At 48.1% G+C, this 22,294-nt stretch overlaps 3 protein-coding genes across 3 annotated transcripts in view; 1 reads left to right on the top strand and 2 right to left on the bottom strand.

Annotated features, from left to right (window-relative positions):
• Window positions 1-22,294, bottom strand: part of LOC310705112 (uncharacterized protein) — a 79,542-nt gene that overhangs the window by 20,308 nt on the left and 36,940 nt on the right. The gene's annotated exons all lie outside the window — the stretch shown is intronic.
• Window positions 630-12,625, bottom strand: LOC310705127 (uncharacterized protein). Its single transcript, XM_083499600.1, has 6 exons — window positions 12,545-12,625; window positions 10,888-11,380; window positions 10,610-10,691; window positions 9,862-9,944; window positions 7,636-7,762; window positions 630-3,100 (listed from the first exon to the last, which is right to left on the bottom strand). Exons 2-6 carry the CDS (start codon window positions 11,287-11,289, stop codon window positions 1,260-1,262), a joined length of 2,535 nt encoding a protein of 844 aa, XP_083355726.1. The 5' UTR covers window positions 11,290-11,380; window positions 12,545-12,625; the 3' UTR covers window positions 630-1,259.
• LOC310705289 (olfactory receptor 51G2-like) lies at window positions 16,681-20,547 on the top strand. The gene is made up of 2 exons (XM_083499918.1): window positions 16,681-16,732; window positions 19,530-20,547. Exon 2 carries the CDS (start codon window positions 19,563-19,565, stop codon window positions 20,544-20,546), a length of 984 nt encoding a protein of 327 aa, XP_083356044.1. The 5' UTR covers window positions 16,681-16,732; window positions 19,530-19,562; the 3' UTR covers window position 20,547.

Here is a 22,294-nt window from a genome sequence, read left to right on the forward strand (position 1 = left end):
ACAGGGCTGCATTCAGATGTCTTCTAAAAGTCAGATAGTTGTTTATTTCCTTGACATCTGATGGGAGGGCAGTCCACAGGGAGGGGCCCCACCACCAAGAAGGCCCTCTGCTTGGTTCCCTGTAGCTTCTCTTCTCACAGTGAGGGAACTGCCAGAAGGCCCAAGGCGATGGACCTCAGTGTTCGGACAGAACAATGGAGACGTTCCTTCTGTTGGGATACTGCCATGGAGATAACGTCCATCTGAGCCCCAAGACGGCTGCCGGACAATCCATCGACCTCCCGTAGTCACGCAGTCACGCAGTATCAGCAAGGAGGAACCATGAAGGAAGACTGTTTGGGTTCGGTCAGTCAAATCCACCTAACAGTTACCTCATTCAGCCCACATTTTACCAGCTTCCTCACAGAAAGATCACGGGAGACTTTGTCAACATTTGCCTTACTGAAATCAAAACACACTACAAAATTTGTAACTCCATCCAAAAAGAGGGGAGGAGAGATTTCTCTGGCTTGACTTGTTTTTGGGAAAGCCATGCTTTCATCCTTTGTGTTTCTGTTGTGAAATCTTCAGGTGAAGGGCACATAAACTTTAAAAATGATAATAAATAAGGATATTGACAAGCTGGAACATGTGCAAAGGAGGGCGATTCATGTATTTATTTAATTTGTATACCACCCGACCCAGTGGTGCTAACTTGAATAAAATATAGGTGGGGGGCCAGGTAAGGCCCGCCTTGCACAATCAATGACATGATGCATGCACGCCATTTTAATGGCAATGCCTACCAACTGGGGGTTTCCCAACTGGTTGCAAATGGGATCAGTTCCGGAGCAATGTTCACAATCTGAAAGGAACACAATCCACATCTGCGTGTCTGCGCATGCGCGGGTCACGATTTGCAGCTTCTGCACATTCGTGTGATGTCATTTTACGTGTCTGCACATGTGTGAGCGGCAAAACCTAGAAGTAACCCTTTCAGGCACTTCCGGGTCACCGAGGGATGCAACCTGAAAAGACGTAACCTGAAACAAACGTAACAAGAGGTACGACTGTATATTATGGGAGGGGGCAAAGACCCATCGGCCTCTAAAAGTCGACTCCTGTTCCCACATGTCTCAGGGTGGTTACAACATAAAAAGACAATATAAAAATACAAAATACACATCTGTAACCCCCCCCTACCACATTTTAAAAGGGCATTAGATGTCAATCAGCCAAAGGCCTGGTTAACAAGGTACGGATTTGCCTGGCTCCTAAAGCTATATAATGGTTTTTCCAACGTTTGTATGAATTATCTGATGCATAGTGAGATGGGAGCTCTGACTGAAGCTCTTTCCACATTCCAAGCACTGATAGGGTTTCTCCCCTGTATGAATTCTCTGATGGGAAGTGAGATAGTGGCTGTAACTGAAGCTCTTTCCACATTCCACACACTGATAGGGTTTCTCTCCTGTATGAAGTCTTTGATGGGAATTGAGAGAGGAGCTCGTACTGAAGCTCTTTCCACATTCCACACACTGATAGGGTTTCTCTCTTGTATGAATTTTCTGATGAAAAGTGAGATCGGAGCTCTGACTGAAGCTCTTTCCACATTCCACACACTGATAGGGTTTTTCCCCTGTATGAATTCTCTGATGGAAAGTGAGAGAGGAGCTCTGAGTGAAGCTCTTTCCACATTCCACGCACTGATAGGGTTTCTCTCCTGTATGAATTCTTTGATGGGAATTGAGAGAGGAGCTTGTACTGAAGCTCTTTCCACATTCCACACATGGATAGGGTTTCTCCCCTGTATGAATTCTCTGATGCATAGTGAGATTGGAGCTCTTACTGAAGCTCTTTCCACATTCCACGCACTGATAGGGTCTCTCTCTTGTATGAATTTTATGATGGGAAATGAGAGAGGAGCTCTGAGTGAAGCTCCTTCCACATTCCACGCACTGATAGGGTTTCTCCCCAGTATGAATTCTCTGATGGGAAGTGAGATGGTGGCTGTAACTGAAGCTCTTTCCACATTCCACACACTGATAGGGTTTCTCCCCTCTATGAATTATTTGATGGGAATTGAGAGAGGAGCTTGTACTGAAGCTCTTTCTACATTTCACGCACTCATAGGGTTTCTCTCTTGTATGAATTTTATGATGGGAAGTGAGAGAGGAGCTCTGAGTGAAGCTTTTTCCACATTCCATGCACTGATAGGGTTTCTCTCTTGTATGAATTTTATGATGGGAAATGAGAGAGGAGCTCTGAATGAAGCTCTTTCCACATTCCATGCACTGATAGGGTTTCTCTCCTGTATGAATTCTTCGATGGGAACTGAGATAGGAGCTCGTATTGAAGCTCTTTCCACATTCCAGGCACTGATAGGGTTTCTCTCCTGTATGAATTCTTCGATGGGAAGTGAGATCCGAGCTCTTCCTGAAGCTCTTTCCACATTCCACGCACTGATAGGGTCTCTCCCCTGTATGGATTCTCTGATGGGAAGTGAGATGGAAGACCTGACTAAAGCTTTTTCCACATTCCACACACTGATAGGGTTTCTCCCCTGTATGAATTCTTTGATGCTTGGTGAGACTGCAGCTTGTACTAAAGCTCTTTCCACATTCCACGCACTGATAGGGTTTCTCCCCTGTATGAATTCTCTGATGCTTAGTGAGATTGGAACTTTTCCTGAAGCTCTTTCCACATTCCATGCACTGATAGGGTTTCTCCCCAGTATGAATTCTCTGATGGGAAGTGAGATCAGAGATCTGTCTGAAGCTCTTTCCACATTCCACGCACTGATAGGTTTTCTGCCCTGTATGAATTCTCTGATGGGAAATGAGATGGGAGCCCAGACTGAAGCTCTTTTCAAATTGAAAGCACTGATAGGGTTTCTCCCCTTTATGAATTTTCTGATGGGAAGTGAGATTGAAGCTTTTCCTGAAGCTCTTTCCACATTCCATGCACTGATAGGGTTTCTTTTCAATGAGAATTTTTGGTTGGGAAGTGAGAGAGGAGCTCTCACTGCTGCTCTCTCCAAATTCCAAATTTTTGCATGGCTTCTCCTCTCCGGGGTTTTTGTCATGTTCATCCTTGTTCTTGTTTTCCAATTCATCAAAATCTGCAATGGAGACCAAAAAGGGATTAGAGCCTCAGGAACAAATCAAGAAGAACTGAAGGGAGTGGGGTGTTTGTTCGTTGCCTTTGTTGGCCACAATAGTGGCCAAAATTGTGGAAGCCTTTTGGGGGGAAAGTGTATTTCAGATATTTGATGGCTCGTAACGCCACTTTGTTTTGAGTAATACCTTAGAATTATGTATCAATGGAAAGATAATTTAATGAAGAATGTAATCTGTACCTGTATTCTATCAAAAGTCAAAACTGAATAACCAGAAAAAGGAAGCACAACTTGCTTAGGTTGACTTTTGACAGTGTGTTGTGTGATGGCTATCATGTTGGTTGGTTATTTGTTGTTTTTTCATTTAGTGGTTTGTAAAACATAATAAAATTAAATAAATGGCACAAGAAGTTGACTGGACACCCAGAAAGTGATGTAAAATAGTACTATTAAGTGAAAAAGGCTACAGTTATGAAGAAATTAGAAGAAAGATGGAGGATTCTTTTTCTTTTTCCAATTTTATTTTAAAAAGTACTGTATTTTTTGCTCCATAGGGCACAGCTAGTTTTTTGGGGGGGGAATCAAGGAAGAAAACTTATTTCTCCCCCCAGCCCCAAAGAGTAAAGAAGCCAAGAAAACGAGCGGGATCCATCCCACTGGCTGTCTTGGCTTTCTCTTTAGCTGCGCCAACCTCTCCAGCCGGGAGAGGCTGCCTACGGCTTTGGCAGAAGGCAAGACAGCGAGTGAGATGGATCCCGCTCACTGTCTTGGCTTCGTTTTTAGCCGTGGGGCTGGGGCGGGGTCCCCCGACCCCAGCCCCCAGAACAGGTCCAGGAGCAGTGGCAAGATTGAGCGCAACCTCGCCGCCACTCCCAGAGCTTGCAGGGCTGGGGACGGGCTTCCCCTGACCCCAACCCCCAGAACAGGCAGCTATCCGCAAGCCTTCCGAGCACAGTGGGAACTCCTGCCGCACTCGGAAGGCTTACGGATAGCTGCCTGAAGCCCCCGGAGTGCAGCCTTTGATGCCTCCGCAGAGAAGCGGGGTGAAGGCACCCTGCTGCCCTCCGGAGGCTTTGCGCAGCTATCCCAAAGCTAGAACAGCGAGACGGAGTTCGCTGTTCTGGCTTTGGGCTTAGTCGCGCAGCCTGCATTTGCTCTACAGGATGCACACACATTTCCTCTCAATTTTTGGAGGGGGAAAGTGCGTCCTATAGAGCGAAAAATACGGTATATAGCATTTTATTAGAGTGGGAAACCAAAGATGAAGAGGTTAAATCAGTCATGTTTAAATGGGCTCAGTATGTGGGACACAACATTCAGGTTGCAAGTTGGGGAAAATTGTGGAAAGTTGACATAAAATTTACAGATTGTATATTATTAAGAGAAATTTACATGAAAATGATGTATAGATGGTATATCACATCAGTGAAAATGGCAAAGATGTTTAAGAAAGAAAATAAGAGATGCTGGAGATGTAAAGAAAAGGAAGGAACATTTTATCATATGTGGTGGGAATGCAAATGCATTAGAAAATATTGGGAAATGATATATAATGAACTGAAAAAAATGTTTAAAATGAGCTTTGGTAAACATCCTGAAGCCTTTCTGTTAGGTATCTCAAATCAAGAGCTGCCAAAAGAAAAATGGACATTATTTATGTATGCTACAACAGCGGCAAGAATCTTGACTGCACAAAATTGGAAGATGGAAGAAATACCATCAAAAGAACAATGGTAAGAAAAACTGATAAATTATGCAGAATTGGCTAAGCTAACAGAAACTATGAGAGAAGGACAAAAAGGATTTTGAAAGAATTTGGGAACCATTTACAGGTTATTTGCAGAAACAACAAAATGGATTGGACTCACTGGCAGGGTCTGAATAAACATTCACAACTTTATTATAGTAACAGAAATTTTAATAAAATGATAAGGAAATTTACTTTTATACAAAGCAGGACACAATAAATAAAACTAAATAACTCAGTAGAGGGGGAGTTTGTTGGAAAACTAGCCCCATCTGGAGAGGCTGTCCCCTCTCCCTGCTCCTGGAGCTGGTTTACCGGTGATCTGCCTCTGGCTGCGTTCCCAGACAGACCAGGGAGATCTTGATATAGGCAACATTTCCCAGTGTGGAAAATGCACGCCCACTTCTCCCCCTTCACAGGGGAAAGAAGAGTAGTCAGAAATTTATTTACATATTGTTTATTTCTGACATTACAGCTCTACAGAAAACGTGTCCAATCACTTCAGTTTCCATCCAGCAAGTGACAAAGACTTCCTTTACAAACACAACAGGAAGGTCTCAAATTACACACTGGACACAGACTTCCAAAGCATGTGAACTTCCGGGAATTTACTTTCCCACAGCTAGCCATATCACATGATGTCAACAAGCTGGCTGTCTGCAGCTGTGATGTTCTCATATTGTAATAGAGTTGAGGGATGTCCGGAGGATGGGAGGGAGAACAATTGTATATAACATGATGATTGAGATGTTTTTATTTGTTATAAAATTCAATAAATATTCATTTTTTAAAAAAGAAAAAAGAAGAAGAAAGATTGAGGAAAACTTAACCAAAGCTGGTCTTTCTATATTTGTGAAGATGTATAAGGAGACTCAGTCACTACAAAATCAGACTGGTAAAGGAAGGAAAAGGTGCACAACAGCAAGTGACGATCAAAGGATGAAGAGACTGTGCCTACGTGACAGAAGAAAATCATCTGGGTGTTTACAAGATGACATGGAGCAATGGAAGGTGAAGTTGAGTGCAAGGACTGGTATAATGCTAGAATTCCAAGGGAAAAGCCATTATCTCTCAAGCCAAGGTGGAAAAGATTAAACTGGGCTAAAACCCACGGTAACTGGACAGCGGAACAATGGGACAGTGTTATTTGGAGCGATGAGACCCCAATCTCCTTGCTTGGTAGTGAGGGCATGAAATACACGAGGAGGAGAATCGGAGAAGATTTACATCCTACTTGCATTACACTGACTGTGAAAAACCCAGACAGTGTGATGATCTGGGGTTGTTATGACAGCAAAAGGTGTGGGCAGAATTTGTGTCATTAATGGGAACGTCAATGCCCCCAAAATACATTAATCAAATACTTGAGCCTGAACTGAAGTGTTCTGAATGTGAAATCATATTCCACTGCTGGAATGGCCTGGGAATAGCCCAAGCGAAAATCTTGGGAGCCGACTAAAGAAACTTGTTAGTCAGAAGCAACCCAGCAATAAAGCCCAATTAATAGAGGCAATAATTCCATCTTGGTTTCACATTATTACAGCTGCAGAACTAAAAAACTTGCTTCACTCCATGAGAAGGCGTTGTAAGGCCGGAATTAAAGCTAAAGGTTACTGAAATCAGTATTAATTGACATGGTGAGAATTTCTGTATATCTCCTTTTTTCTAAGCGTTTCACATTTCTTTTTTATAACTACTGTTCTAATAAATACTCCTTCATAAAAGTTATTGCATTGCAATCTTCATTAAAATATCTTTCCTAGGGTAAGGTAAAGGTAAAGGGACCCCTGATCATTAGATCCAGTCATGACCGACTCTGGGGTTGCGGCGCTCATCTCGCTTTATTGGCCGAGAGAGCCAGTGTTTGTCTACAGACAGCTTCCGGGTCATGTGGCCAGCATGACTAAGCCGCTTCTGGCGAACCAGAGCAGCGCACGGAAACGCAGTTTACCTTCCCGCCGGAGCGGTACCTATTTATCTATTTGCACTTTGACGTGCTTTTGAACTGCTAGGTTGGGAGGAGCAGGGACCAAGCAACGGGAGCTCACCCCGTCGTGGGGATGCGAACCGCCGACCTTCTGATTGGCAAGCCCTAGGCTCTGTGGTTTAACCCACAGCGCCACCCGTGTCCCTTTCCTACGGTATCACTTCCCAAAAAAGTGGTGTTATGAGCCATCAAACACACTTTTTTAAAAGGTTTCCATGATTTTAGCCACTAGTATAAGTTGTTCAATTAAAGTTAATATACTTTTTATATGGGATTGATGTTTCATGTGTATATATGTGTTGGAAGCCACCCAGAGGAGCTGGGGCAACCCAGCCAGATGGGCAGGGGATAAATAAAAATTATTACTATTACTATCACTGATACTACTACCTGAGATTCAATAAGCCTGGCTCTTCTCTGGGACGGATTTTGTTTGGCCCAGTCATGGCATCCCCTCCATCGCCAATGTCAGGTGTCTCTCTGGTCAACCCAAGACTGACAGCAGCAAAAACAAAAACAGAAAACCTGACAGAAACTACTTATCTTTCCTAACAACTCTGAAGTTGACATTTAAGATGCCTGGGCAGTTCTGACCAGCCGAATCGTAGTATAAAAAGGCAGAACTGGTGGAAGATTTTTGACAGAAAAAACTGTAATTTGCTGTTCAAGGTTTATTGTGGGGGTGTTAGGTTCCCAGGTGTTGTAGGGGGCGCTGCTGAGCTCTGTGAAAATATATGAGGTTTGTCAAATAGAGGTATTTTTTGAATTTCCTGGCAGATATGACGATCCCACACGGAGGCTTACCAAGAGAGGCCACGATCCCCCAATTCTCCTCCATGACGTCCTTATGCAGAGCTCTCTGGTCAGGATCCAGCAACGCCCATTCCTCATCCGTGAAACGAACAGCGACATCTTCAAAGCACACTGGACCCTAAAAGAAAAAGGGAAATGTCCTCCTCTGAAACAGGATCAATATGACCTGCTACACAATGCTCTGCTATTTCCTTCCTGTTAATGTAGCCGCTGGGAGAGATCATCAGGGGGTTTGGGCTGGGTGTTGATCAGTATGCGGATGATACCCAGCTCTACCTCTCTTTCAAATCAGAACCAGTAAAGGCGGTGAAGGTCCTGTGTGAGTGCCTGGAGATGGTTGGTTGGTTGGTGGATGGATGGTGGTTAACAGATTGAGGTCGAATCCTGACAAGACAGAAGTACTGTTTTGGGGGGACGGGGGCAGGTGGGTGGTTGTGGGGGACTCCCTGGTCCTGAATGGGGTAATTGTGCCCCTGAAGGACCAGATGCACAGCCTGGGAGTCAATTTAGACTCACAGCTGTCCATGGAGGCGCAGGTCAATTCTGTATCCAGGGCAGCTGTCTCCCAGCTCCATCTGGTGCACAGGCTGAGACCCTATCTGCCCGCAGACTGTCTCCCCAGAGTGGTGCATGCTCTAGTTATCTCCCGCTGGGACTACTGCCATGCGCTCTACCTGGGACTACCTTTGAAGGTGACCCGGAAACTACAACTAATCCAGAATGCGGCAGCTAGACTGGTGACTGGGAGCAGTCATTTTTTTGTAAATAGGTGGTACTCCACCTTGTGGTTTTCAAATCATTCTGCCTATGCAACATCCCAGTTTGCCTGATGGAAGGATCCACTTTCTCCTCTCCTCGTGAGTTGTTCTGGGGAGGTTCCCTCCCAGTGCCCTGGAGCCAAATTCAAGGGGTTCATGGGGGCATGGAGAGGGGGAGGAGTGGGGGGCAGGCCCCATTTTGCAGCGGATGGGGCTGGCTAGGTGAATCCTGGACATTATTTGTTATTGTCTGTCCGCTGCTTAGAAGCTTATTTTAGCATTCAGTGTTCAATATAGAAATAAAAGAAGCCTAGTGTGGATGGTCATCTCTCTTGGATGATCTAGCTGAGAATCCTGCAATGCAGGGGAGGGGACTTGATGACCTTTGGGGTCCCTTTCAACTCTAGGATTCCATGAAAACTGCAACTACAGATGAATCCTACTGGTGATATTCAGAAGGCTGGTGTAAAGGTGGTGTTTCCCCTTTGCAGTAACACTCTGGCACAGTCAGCGTGCTACTTAGAGTCTTTATTACACATATACAAGAAACAGCTACAGTTCAGAATTAGGCGTCCAAACCTGTTGAGTCAGATTCGGGGAGCGGCTTCCTACGATTCCCGCGCAAGACGTCTTTGATCCTTCTTGTCTGTGCTGATTTGAAAGCCCCCTCCCTTCCGGAGTCTCAGCTTCCTCCCTGAGCCTCTAGGTGGTTGAGGGGATCTTCAGCATCACTGAGCCCCGGCTCCCCCCGACTGCTCTCTGCCCCCTGTTCTGCCTCTTCTGTCCATTACTCCTCCGAATCCTCCCTGACAGCTGGCGTCACAGAGTTATATGGGCAGGAAATCTCACAGTTCACAGCTGGAGTTAACTCTTTATCAGCAGGAACACAATATTCACAGACTTGGCTGAGTTTCAGGCCTAATGAGAACAGCAACTCATTCCCTGAGGGTATGTGAAGGCCCCCGGCTCCCCACAGCTTTCCAAGTCCCCTCCTCTGTGGGGTTTCTGGCAAGCGATCCAACAGTGCGCCAGTGTGCAGCTGGCCTTTGCTCCTCCATTGTCAGACGTCTCCTGGCTCTGAGAGACAAGCAGGGAGGGTGGCTTATGGCAGAAGGAGAGGGAGCCCCCGGTGGCTCCTCCTTCTCCTGACTCAACTCTGTCTCTCGATCTTCCTCTCCCACTTGCCTCCTTCCTCTTCTGCCTCTGATTCTGCACTGCATTCTGCCACAGAGTCTCCCAGCTCACTAAGCCCTGTTTCCCCTTCAGCTTCTGACATCTCCTCTTCCCAGGCTTCTCCCTCTGACCGCTCATCCTTCCTCCACTTCCACTCCTTGGGCTCTGAGCCACCTTCCCTTCCTGGTTCCCTGGCTGCTTCCTCCCACCACTCCTCTGTGCCCAACCAGTCCATGACATTGCTCCATCCCTCGGCCTCTGTCCCCACAAGGCAGCTTCCCCATACCTGATCTGGTTCCAGAGCCGCTGCTTCCCTTCTGCCCCCATGAAAAGGCGGTCCAGGAGGTCTTGCTGGCTTCATTCTGTCTCCTGCAAGAGAAAAAAGGTAAGCAGGACGCCAGGAGTGCCTGCTTCTCTCACAGGTGAATCAGGGCATTTGTAACTAGAGATGGGCCTTTCAGAAAGCCTTACCTGCTGAGTGCAGTTGGACGTTTGTGCCCATTTCATGTTAGTTGTGCAAAACTACTTCTCCCTTCCTGTCAGAAATGAGTTGTGAGCACTCAGCGGAGATAAGAGTCCAGGAACCCAGCCATATTTACAAAGGGTTTATTTCTTCTTGACATTATTTACAGCAGTTCAAAAGTGCGACTCGATCATGGTGGGTAGTTGTCCCGACTAACTTCCTTCTGTTTTGGGGGCCAGCATAGCCAACGTCGAAGCCCAACCCCCCTCCTTCCTCTATGACGAGAGGTGCTTCCCCTCGGAAGTTCATCCTCCGTCTCAGATTCACCCCCCTCTGACCCCTCTTCGTCTTCTCCCTCTTCTGAAGATGAACAGCTGCTGATCAAAGGAGGTCTCTTCCCAGGCCCTCCTCCCTTTCTGTCTCCAGTTCCCTGACACTTCCTTTGGACCCTTGGTCGCAATTGTTCCCCCCCCCCAAAAAAAACAAAAACACCAAGATGAAAACAACCCACAGATTAGTTGGGAAAGCAACAGAACGAGACCAAATGGAGAAAAGCCACCTTCCTCCTTACCCTGTGGCCTCTCTCTGGTGTCCAACGGAGGCCTCTCTGCCTCACAGGAATTCAGGTCCATTTCTGCAAAATGATCCTTTTCCTAAAAAAGAAACAAGGATTGAAAACAGAGAATGGGGAGAAATACTAGAAAGAGAATGACAAAGACTTGAAGGGTGTCAGAACTCATTCCATGGATGCCTTCCCAGGAAAAAAAATGAGCCATCAGTAGAGCATGATGGGATGTTTTCTGTCCTGTCTGGAGGCCTTGGGAGTATCCAGAGGAAAGTCTCTCTCACCTGCTTTCTCTCCTCTGCCTGACTCAGGAGGAAACCTTCAGCCAGGGCCACCGCCTGCGAACTGGTCTCCGCTCTGCATTCCCTCACCCAGCTCTCCATCTCCAAGGGAAGGACAGCCAGGAACTGCTCCAAGATCACCAGGTCCAGCATCTCAGCTTTCGTGTGCCTTTCTGGCTTCAGCCACTGACGGTCAAGGTGGTAGAGTCGGCTGCAAACCTCTCGGGGTCCTTTGGCCTCCTGGCAGCAGAACTGCCTCAACTGCTGGCTCTGCACCTCTGAGCGGAGGGTGTCCTCCTCACCCAGGATCTTCTGCACAGAGTTTTCCCAGAATCCCCGACTGCTCCCAGTTTGGATTGCATGGCCTCTTTCTGTTCCAGGGCCAGCTGAGTCTTGCTCATCCATCTGTGCTCTCAGGAAGCCTCTGAGAGATCGGAAGGAACCCTTTGGTCTTCTGCCAAGTTCTGTCCGTCTAAATGAGAAGCTGTAGCAAATCCTACAAAGCAAATACATTGTTCTGTTACAGAATCTGTAGGACGGGGGGGGGGGGGGAATGGTTCCCTAAGCAAGCATGGATGAGTCTTGCTGGGAACCAGGGCTGGACTGCACCGCATCTCAGACAATGCACTATCTTTTTGAAAAGAAAGAGGAGGAAGACGAGAAGAAATAAGTCGCTAGCCTTCAAGCAATGCAGAATGTGGAGGGAACTGAAGGGATTTCTGTCAGATTAGTCAGCCTGGTTTCTGCTGCTTTCCTGTCAATGCATGAAGTCAGAACCGACTGACAAGGGAGTCATTTGCATCTTGTGAAAAATGGATGCTTGGCTCTAGTGGGGGTCCTCACCTGGGGGTCCTCAGGAGTTGTTCTCCCCCCACCCCCACTCCCCTTCTTCTGTCTCCTTTTCTTGCACTTGGACTCTCTGCTGCTCTCAAGACAGACTCCTGGGGTGGGGTCCCTTTTTCTTTGCCCTGAGAGCCAGGAATGTATCTGGCCAACCCCCAGTGGCCTCCGTGGGGAGCTGCCCTTGGAGACACTGGGAAACTGGTCCGCAATGCAGCAGCCAGACTTTCCTTCCTTTCTCCCCATGGTTTTTTTTTGGGGGGGGGGGCTAGTCCACCTCCTCCTCCAGCTTTGGAAAACCATTTGCAGATGTTTCCTCTGTTGTGCAGTGAGGCTGAGCGACGTCACACCGAGTTAAAGTCCCAGGGACTCCTTTGTTTACAAAAGGAAGATTTTGGGGGAGTTATTTTTTTTCTGAAGGGGGGGGGCGAAAGGCCAAATGAGTTTGGAATCCTCTGCTCTGCAGGAAGGAGAGCGTTGCAGACCTGGCCCCTCCCTGGCAGGACCCTCTCCTCCCTGACTTGGGGTCCCCCCCTGCAGGAGCAGATCAGGCCCCCCAGGCACCCTCTCCTGCCCCAGCCCTGGGACCCCCCCCCCCGTCTCCCCACTGCACCCTCTGGGGGGAGAGAGAGGAGACTCACCCTTAGCTGGCAACCTTCCCTTTTTGGGGGGGAAATTCCCTTATTCCAGCGCCATTTCCCGCTGCTTCCTGCTGCTATCCCGGATTGGTAGATAGGTGAGGCTGCTGATCCCTTATTTTCAAATCTGAAAGTTGGCAGCTATGGACTCACCAGATCCCAGAGAGAGACAGGAGACTCACCAGATCCCGGGAGGGGGCTGCGATTCGGCCCTTGCAGGAGAGACCCCAAAGCAAGGAAAGGACTGGGGAGGGAGGGGCCTTGGCTCTGGAGGACCTGCCCCCCCTTTGCTTCCTGGCCTCTCTAGGAAGGCAGCTCAGTTCCCTTTAACCCTTGCAAAGCCGAGTCCTCACTCGCTCAGCCCTCTCTCAGATTCTTATTATTTCTTATGGATATCGGGGGTGGAGCTTGCAGGGAAAAGGGCTTTGCAGGAGGCAAGGAAGCTCCTCCTAGAATTCAGGAGGGGAGAGATAGGAGGGGATCCCAGGGTCATCCAGAGGAGGAGGACACGAGAGCGAGGCTTTGGATGGAAACCACTATTTGTGTTTGGGGCCCCTGAGATTGGTGTGGGATGAGGAAAGTTTAGTCGGAAGAGCACAAGACTCTTAATCTCAGGGTTGTGGGTTCTAGCCCTGCATTGAGAAAAATAATTTCCTGCATGGCAGGGGGCTGGACTAGATGACCCTCATGGTCCCTTCCAACTCTTCAATTCTATGACCAGGTGTAATTCCCGCCCCCTGAAAAAACCCAGCCACCCACCCCACCTAGCCTGCTCTTGTGCCTTCAGGGGCGTTTGATCTTCACTAAAGATAAAGGGAAGCTTTTGCCAGTATGGAGATGATGAGCATATTGACTGGTTGATATCTGGAGGATGAAGCTGCTCTTGAAGGCACAGCTGGGTGCTTGCTAAGGTGGCACTCCCAGGCGGAGGTTTGACCACTGGAGCCTTGGGGGGCCTGGCAGGCTTGGCCCATGGGCAGCTGCAGCTGGGCAGCCAGCATAGAAGCTGCTGCTGCTGCTGCCTAGTCTGTAAAGGATGCCATGAAAAGACCCACGCAAAGAAGTCGCTTCAGTTGGAGCTTTGCTTGCAAGGCTACTGCAAATAGCTGCTGTTGTGGATTGAATTCATGTATTTCCTTAATAAAAACATTTACATGCTACTAAAATATATTTTAGAAAATATATCAAAGCAGCTTACAACGTTGAAAAGGTAAAAATATACAAAACCCATAGAATTTTCCAGGCAGAGGGCTGCACTTTAATGCTTCATGTCTGAGGATGTTCTGCTTTGGTTTTCCCCATGAAAACCCACTCTGTAGCACTCAGTCAGAGCAAACGTCAGTTGGCATTTGTTCTGGTTGAGCTTAAATACTGTGCTTTTGCAGGGAAACCTTCAGAGCGCAAATAGGGTGCCCAGAGCGTGCTTGGAAAGAGTGAAGTTAAGTGTGGAGAAGCCTAGTTTCATGTCCTCCTTGTCCCCCAAATTGCTCAGGCAAACCTGCTTTATCATATTGCAAGAACATGGAAACTCCAGCGGGTGGAGAATGCCGTGGTGAGGCTCCTGACGGGGTCCTTGCCACGGGATCACGTTCATCCAGTGCTTTACCAACTCCCGGTGGAGTACAGGATCAGGTTCAAGGTGCTGGTTTTGACCTTTAAAGCCCCATGCGGCCTGGGACCCACGTACCTACGGGACCGCCTCTCCTGGTATGCCTCGCGGAGGAACTTAAGGTCCACAAATGACAACATTTTGGAGGTCCCAAGTTGCAAGATGGTTAGATCGGTCTCAACTAGGGCCAGGGCCTTGTCATCACTGGCCCCGACCTGGTGGAGTGCTCTGTCACAAGAGACCAGGGCCCTGTGGGACTTGACATCTTTCCACAAGGCCTGCAAGACAGAGCTGTTCTGCCTGGCCTTTGGTTTATACTCAGTTTCCCTCCCACAAGCAGGATCTGAGCACGAGAGCAAATCTCCCCTCCTGGGATTTCCAGCAAATGAGATTCAGACGCATTGCTGCCTCCGACCGTGGATGCAGAGCGGGGCCGCCCTGGTTAGTCTCCTCCATGAATTCATCTAATTCTCTTTCAAAGCCATCTAGGTTGGCTTTGGGAGTGAGTTCCAAAGTTTGACTATGCACTGAATGAAGAAGGGCTGTTTTTTATCTGTCAGTGGTGGACCATGGCGTCTCTCATTTCAGCGGTGCCCTCTGTGATAGCAAAATCTGGCACTCCTGGCCTCTCGCCTTCCATTGGACTTCACAGTTGTGTCTCCTGCTGGGGCACTTCAGAAGCTGCCTCCTTGGTGCAACTGAAGAAGTCAAGCTCCCCTAGATCTGCCTTGGTGCCCGTCCTGCATTTCCCAACATCCAGCTTTGAGGACTGTCTGTCAGTGTTATGCTGTGAGCCCCACCATTCTATGCTCAGGTTCTACATATGTATAGGTAAACCCCATATATCCTAAAGATGCAGCAGTCTCCATTTGCCTTCATTTCCAAGGAAACCAAATCCTAGCTAAGCGCTTGGAGATTGTGGTGGGCTGCAATGGTATTTTCACACTGTTTTACGGAGATCTGTTCATCAGCTGGGCAAACCTTCACCATGCTGGTACCCTCCAGATTTTTCAGATCACAACTCCCAGCAGATGCAACCAACACAGCTGCCCAGAACATCTGGAGGGTGCTAGTTTGGGGAAGGCTGATATATACATGACATGAAATCTAGGAACATGTCACAGTTCATGTGGCCTCGGTCCAGTATACCTGAAGGAGCGTCTCCACCCCCATTGTTCTGCCCGGACAGTGAGGTCCAGCACCGAGGGCCTTCTGGCGGTTCCCTCGCCGCGAGAAGCCATGTTACAGGAAACCAGGCAGAGGGCCTTTTCGGTAGTGGCCTCTGCTCTGTGGAACGCCCTCCCATCAGATGTCAAAGAGAAAAACAACTACAGTGGTGCCTCGCAAGACGAAAAGAATCCGTTCTGTGATTCTCTTCGTCTAGCGTTTTTTTCGTCTTGCGAAGCAAGCCCATTGACAGATTAGCGGATTAGCGCTATTAGCGGCTTTTAGCGGCTTTTAGCGGCTTTTAGCGGCTTATCTGCTGATCGGATCAGCTGATAAGCAGCTTAGCGGCTTAGAAAAAAGGGGGGGAGGAAAAAAACCAGCAGGAACTCGCAAGACATTTTCGTCTTGCGAAGCAAGCCCATAGGAAATTCGTTTTGCGAAGCACCTCCAAAACGGAAAACTCTTTCGTCTAGCGAGTTTTCCGTCTTGCGAGGCATTCGTCTTGCGGGGCACCACTGTACCAGACTTTTAGAAGACATCTGAAAGCAGCCCTGTTCAGGGAAGCTTTGAATGTTTAATAGACTATTGTATTTTAATATTCTGTTGGAAGCCGCCCAGAGTGGCTGGGGAAACCCAGCCAGATAGGCGGGGTATAAATAAATTATTATTATTATTATTATTATTATTATTATTATTATTATTATGCAGGGTGTGGTGCATGTAAGGTGCATGTAAGGAGGGAGGCTGCACAGGTTACTGGCATTTTCTGGTGAATCACAAGAGTCACCTGGTGGACATATCAGAAACAGGCCTTTGAATGCAGCGAGGCAGCACCTGTCTGTGCCACCAAACCCCTGTTGCTGCAAGAAGAGAAGATGAAGAGCTGATATGATGGCCGTCTTCAAATATCTGAAGGGCTACCCCACCTCCAGTTTAGTGCTTCCCTGATGACTGCTGATATGGTGTTGGCTGGGGCTGTGTGCACATTGTGATAGGGCGGCAAGATCTCTGCAAGAGACAGTGGCAGGACTCCTGCCCCTTGAGCAACCTGAGCAGAAGAGGGGGATTCACCTGGTGGGGCTTGTGCGACATCTACTTTGACCCTCAGATTTCTACCTCCCATATTGCACAAAGTGCACCCTAGATTTTTTAGGAAACCCCCGGAGGATTCCCTGGGAGAACAGGACTCTGGACTAGATGGGCCATTCGCCTGATCTTATGTTCTTATGAAGTTCTTCTGCTGCAGGAACATTGTGCCTTGTTGGTTTCCTCTGCTCTTTAATGTTCTGTTCTTATTTTGAAGTGTGTGTTTGTGCGTGAACATATTTATCTCCACATGTGCTTCTCATCTGGAGTGCGCATTTGCCCTGATTTTCAACATAAAATGGGTTCCTTGGAAAATCAGCCCGTTAAGAGACTGTGCTATTTTGCAGCTCAGAGCCATTCCCTAGAGTTTCAGTGACCCTCCAGAGATCCTTCCTGTGGTAGATATACAACTGCCCTGAAGCATTTGCTCACCCCAGTCCACACAGGAGGGATCTGGAACAGAAGGCAGGAGAACCTCACGGCCACCACAGCCATCCAATGTGCTCTGGTAAGTGCTGGGATTTTATCTCTCTCCACCATGGGAAGACTGCAGTCTTGTATGCGTTTATTTATCTGGGAGCAGAACCCACCAAACACAGGGCAACTTCCCTGTAAATGCTACATACCTGAAGGAGTGTCTCCACCCCCGTTGTTCTGCCCGGACACTGAGGTCCAGCGCCGAGGACCTTCTGGCGGTTCCCTCACTGTGAGAAGCCAAGTTACAGGGAACCAGGCAGAGGGCCTTCTCATAGTGGCACCCGCCCTTTGGAACGCCCTCCCACCAGATGTCAAAGAGAAAAACAACCACCAGTCTTTTAGAAGACACCTGAAGGCAGCCCTGTTTAGGGAAGCTTTTAATGTTTAATAGACTATTGTATTTTAATGTTCTGTTGGAAGCCGCCCAGAGTGGCTGCCAGATAGGCGGGGTATAAATAATAAATTATTATTATTATTACATGCTGTCCCAATCTCGGAGTGGCAAGAGACTCCAGAGGCTCCAAGACCTTAGCCAGGCTCATTTTCCTTGGGATGAAGGTCAGCAGAGACTGGAGTATCTTTAGAAAAGAGGGTTTCATTTACTCTTATACACAACCTGACCAAAGGATGAAGGGGCTCACAGCCCTAACACCCCAAGCAGGTCTTGCTTCTCCAGCAGCCGCAGCTTCGGATCCAGCACAGAGGAAGCTGGTCTCTGTGTCTCCAGCTGCCAGCCACCTTTCAGCTCAACTCACCCACACTAACATCTGGCTATTGTTCTCCTGCTGGGGGGGGGGTGGAGGGAAAGGCCCACCCGTTCCTTCTATAGCACAGAGCAACGTCTTCCGTCATGCTTATTGTGATGCTTAACCAGCCAGCCAAATGCATCACCTAGACAAAGCAGCTGGTTTTGCAAGCTTGCTCTCACACATTTTACCCCTACCCCAATACAGGATCCCAAGAACTGGAAGGGACTCCGGGTGTCATCAAGACTGACCCCCACAACTCAGAACATAAGCATGTGCAGGACTGCATTGCAAGTATTTGGGCCAAGAGCTTCAGTGTAAAGCCTCTGCTCTGTCCCTGAGCTTCAACCTTTCCCTCTGCTGGCCAAGCTCCTACCCCTGCCTAGCCATGAAGCTCACTGGGTGGCCCAGGCCCCCTCACCTGCTTCAGGGCTGCTGAGAGGTCATCAAGTGGGGTGGGATTGGGGGGTTGGAAGTGGCAGTTGCATGGGGCTCTTTTGCTTTCTGACAAATCATATTCTGCCAGTGCCAGGTAGAGCCATTGTTGCTACCAACCCTTCAGAGTTTGCTCACCTGGACAGGTGGCCCCCATCAGATGGGTTGGCAAGGTTTTTCTCTTTAGGCAAACCCTGCGTCTGGCCTGGTTTAATCCAGAACCCAGTCTAAGCCTCAGAACCTGCTTCTTCTTTTTTTAAAGATATTTATTAAAAGTTTAACAATTACAAAAAAAGAGAAAAAATAGAGAGAAAAAGAAGACAATAAAAAATTACAATACATCAAAAAATAAAAAGCAAAGTAAAAAACAATACAGCGCAACAATAAAAAGAAAGAAAAAAACAAGAACATTTAAAAACAAGAACATTTTTAAAAAACCACATCCAGTATTTCCATATCCTTATCTTTCATTTACTTGTTTCATCGACCTCCTCGCACCTCCCTTTTTTGTATTCTAATTCAATTGAGCTATTTCAGCAAATCCTTTGCATCTTTCTCAATTTTTGTTCTATAATTTACCTTAACCCCAATCTAACCTTAAATTTTACACTTTGGCCCATTAACAATCCATTTTTACTTTGTTCTTTATAACATTTCTGCTAAAACCATGTAGCTTCATTCCAGCATCCTTCTAACATTCATTAATTTTACAATATTTTTGTAAATATACTTTAAATTTTTTCTAATTTTCTTCCACCGACTCTTCTCCCTGGTCTCGGATTCTGCCAGTCATTTCCGCCAGTTCCATGTAGTCCATCAGCTTCATCTGCCATTCCTCCCTGGTGGGTAGATCTTGTGTCTTCCAGTGCTTTGCGATAAGTATTCTTGCTGCTGTTGTAGCATACATAAAAAAAGTTCTATCCTTCTTTGACACCAATTGGCTCAGAACCTGCTTCAAGTGGTTGGCTTTCACTCTGGAATATGTCTGGTGACAATGAAGAAGGGGTTATAATCATAAAGCCATAGAATGGTAGAGTGGAGAGGTACCCCAAGCGTCATCCAGGCCAACCCCCTGAACTGCAGGAATCACAGTTCAAGAATCCTTGACGGGTGGCTGAAGTGAAGGCAGGAGGCAGGAGTTGGTAATGCAGGTGAACTGTGCACAAGCAAGCTGCCAGCTAGCTCTGCCGAGGCTCTTTTTATTAGCACAATATGCAAAACCAGTCAGATACATTTTGGGCTGTGACCTTTACACATCTTCCAATCCCGAGATTGTGGGGTGGTACAAAGTTATTTTGGCACCTGTTTCCACCACATCACTATCCCCCTGAACAGTGTATGAAGAAGGAGACAAAGGTCACAAGCAGGGCACAGCAGACCACTAAGAGAGCAAAAAGTTAGATAGAGGGCATGATGTTCAGACAGCTGTGGTTTGTCTGTGGGTGGATGTGTGCTCCACACCCGAAGGTCATGAGGTCAGACAGCTGTGGCTTGTCTGCGGGTGGAAGTGTGGTCCACACCTGGCGGCCATTCCTTCAGGTGGCCACCCAACCTCTGCTTAAAAACCTCAAAGGAAGGAGATGTTAAGCATTAGTCATTGTCTGGAAAGCACATTGTCTGTTGTTCTGTGTATTCATTTGACCACAGGGTGATGTTGGCGTCCTAGCAGCTAGTTGGCCCATGATGCTCACCCTCAACGACAGCAAGTGCAGGCAGCCTACCTCCTTCCTTCTGGCAGGCATCTCTGGCCCTGGGGCTGGACCTCAGCCCTGGCTCTACGTCCCATTCTGCTTCATGTACCTTGTTGCACTTGTCGGCAACAGCCTGATCCTCGCCGTGATCAAGCTGCATCCGACACTTCATGAGCCCATGTACCTGTTCCTCTCCATGCTGTCCCTGGCAGACATCGGCCTGTCCATCTCCACCTTGCCAACGATGCTCCAGGTGTACGCCTTGGGCTCCAGGGAGGTGGCCGCTGACTCCTGCCTCACCCAGCTCTTCTTCATCCACACCTTCTCCATCCTGGAGTCCTCTGTCTTGCTGGCCATGGCCTTCGACCGCTATGTCGCGATACGGCACCCTCTGAGGTACGTCTCAATGTTGACCAGAGCATGGGTCGGTTGCATCAGTTTGGCCATCGTCATCCGGGGAGTTGGGCTGCACATCCCAGCTCCCATCCTCTTGAGGAGGTTGCCCTTCTGCGAAAGCCACCAGCTCTCTCACTCTTACTGCTTGCACCCAGACGTGATGAAGCTGGCCAGTGCTGACACCTCCCTCAACAGCAGCTACGGCCTCTTCGTCCTCCTCTCCACCCTGGGACTGGACTCCTTGCTCATCGTTGTCTCCTACACCTTGATCCTCAGAACCGTGCTGAGCATTGCCTCCTGGAAGGAGCGAGCCAAGGCCCTCAACACCTGCGTCTCCCACTTCTGTGCGGTCCTTCTCTTCTACACTCCCCTCATCAGCCTCTCCATGATCCACCGCTTCTGGAAGAAGGCTCCCCACCACACCCACATTTTCCTGTCCTACCTCCACTTCCTGGTCCCTCCAATGCTGAACCCCATCGTCTATGCCCTGAAAACCCAGCAGGTGCGTAAGGAGATAATCTGGGTCTTCCATCAAAGCACCCTGAGGAAGAGGGGGATCGAGAGGAGGCGGAGGTGACTCCCTTGCAGTGCGTCAGTTTGGATGTGAAGGAATGGGTTTCTGTGTAGCAAGTTTAAAACTGTCTCAACCCCCCCCCCTTTGTTCTGCCGAGCACTTTTAAATGCGTAAAACTTGACCTGTTGAGCAAAACCATAATAAGGACACAACTGCATAAACAGTTCTCTCCTTTATCAATCACGGCAAGGGATGGCCTTGGCTCCCCAGGGGAACAACGAGAACATGTCAGAACTTTATCTTATGTGCTGACCACAAAATACGCACAAGACCAATGTCTGGGGAAAACGCCAAAAGCGTGTTCCCAGAGATCATGACATCTTCCCAGGTAAGAGTAGGAAGAGGAAGATCCTTTTATGGTCAGAAGTACAGGAAGGAAGATCCTTTTATGGTTGAGGGTACCAGAGCAGGAACATATGTGATCTCAACCTGCGTATACAATTTGACGTGGCTGGGGAAGGGGGAGAGGATGCCTGGAGGGTATATAAACTGCATGAAACCTGTCATTTCTTTGTACTTGCTGTGGACTCACCACGCAGGTGCCTTCTGCTATCCGGAGAGCAGAATAAACTCTTTCTTTGAAGCAACCTCGGTGTCATTTTGACTTCCTTCCTCCTGTCCAAGAGCAACGCAGACCCAATCGGTGAACTCCAATAAGGCTACAGATGGTCTGCAATGGACCCTTTCTCCTTCCTTGGCTCACAGCATCTGACCATGGCCCATCTGGTCCAGCAGCCTGTCTTCCCAGTGGCCAGCCAGATGTCTTCTCCCAGCCCATGGCCTTCCAGGAGAGGCTTGACCCCTCTCGGCTAAACTGTGCCATCTGGGCCAGAGGGTGTTTCAGCCAGAAGAGGGAACCACAAGGAAGGCGGAGACCAGGGATGCACGGCAGAACTTTATCTTGGGATGTTTTATGGAACACAATTCATAAACAGATAAACAAAATAAACATTTTCTTCTATGGTGGTCCTCCTAGTTCTTTCTATTTCTGCAGTTCAGAGGCGAGTATGGATACTTCCGTAGCCAAAATAGTGCCCAAGAAAGAGGTACCAGCAGGTTCAGGGAGGGGTTAGGGTTAGGAGTGCAACACACACACACACACACACACACACACACACACACACACACACACCATCCAGAAGCCTTTACTTTATTCAACATATTGGTTCGTTCAGTGATTTCTGTCCTGCCCATTCTGAAGCTAAGCTCATTACTTAGACATGGTGTTGTTCCTATATTTATAAGAACATAAGAAGAGGCTGCTGGATCAGGCCAAAGGGCGCACATCTATTTAGCATCCTGTTCTCACCAGTGGGAAATATGCAAGTAGGATTAGAGCAGAAGATTCTTCATGATTACTTTCTCTATGTTTTTAGTTGTTCTTATTATTACCTGTAAGACTCCTTTGGTTCCTGACAGGGAAAACGGCAGGGTATAAATAAATATATAATAATAACAACATTTTTATTTATTTTGGCTTTTGACTTAAAACCCCTTCAGGTACATGGTTCCCATCCCACCATATCGCCCTTGCAAACCACATAAACAGCATGGGAAACTGCCTGGTGCCAGAACAGATCGCCTGACTCTCTCGCCTTCGGTGTGGCTCTCCCCAGGGCCCTGGGAGAAGTTGTGGGCATGCCTGTTGGATCAGGACCAGGGGTGGGAGGAGCTTGAGGAGTCGTCAGCTGATGATCCCAAGGGGGGGACCCAGTGGGTGGGGGGTGAGCATGACCGTATCTGGGAACGGG

Source organism: Podarcis liolepis, assembly GCF_965112155.1.
Source record: "Podarcis liolepis genome assembly, chromosome: 4".
Classification (NCBI taxonomy): domain Eukaryota; kingdom Metazoa; phylum Chordata; class Lepidosauria; order Squamata; family Lacertidae; genus Podarcis; species Podarcis liolepis.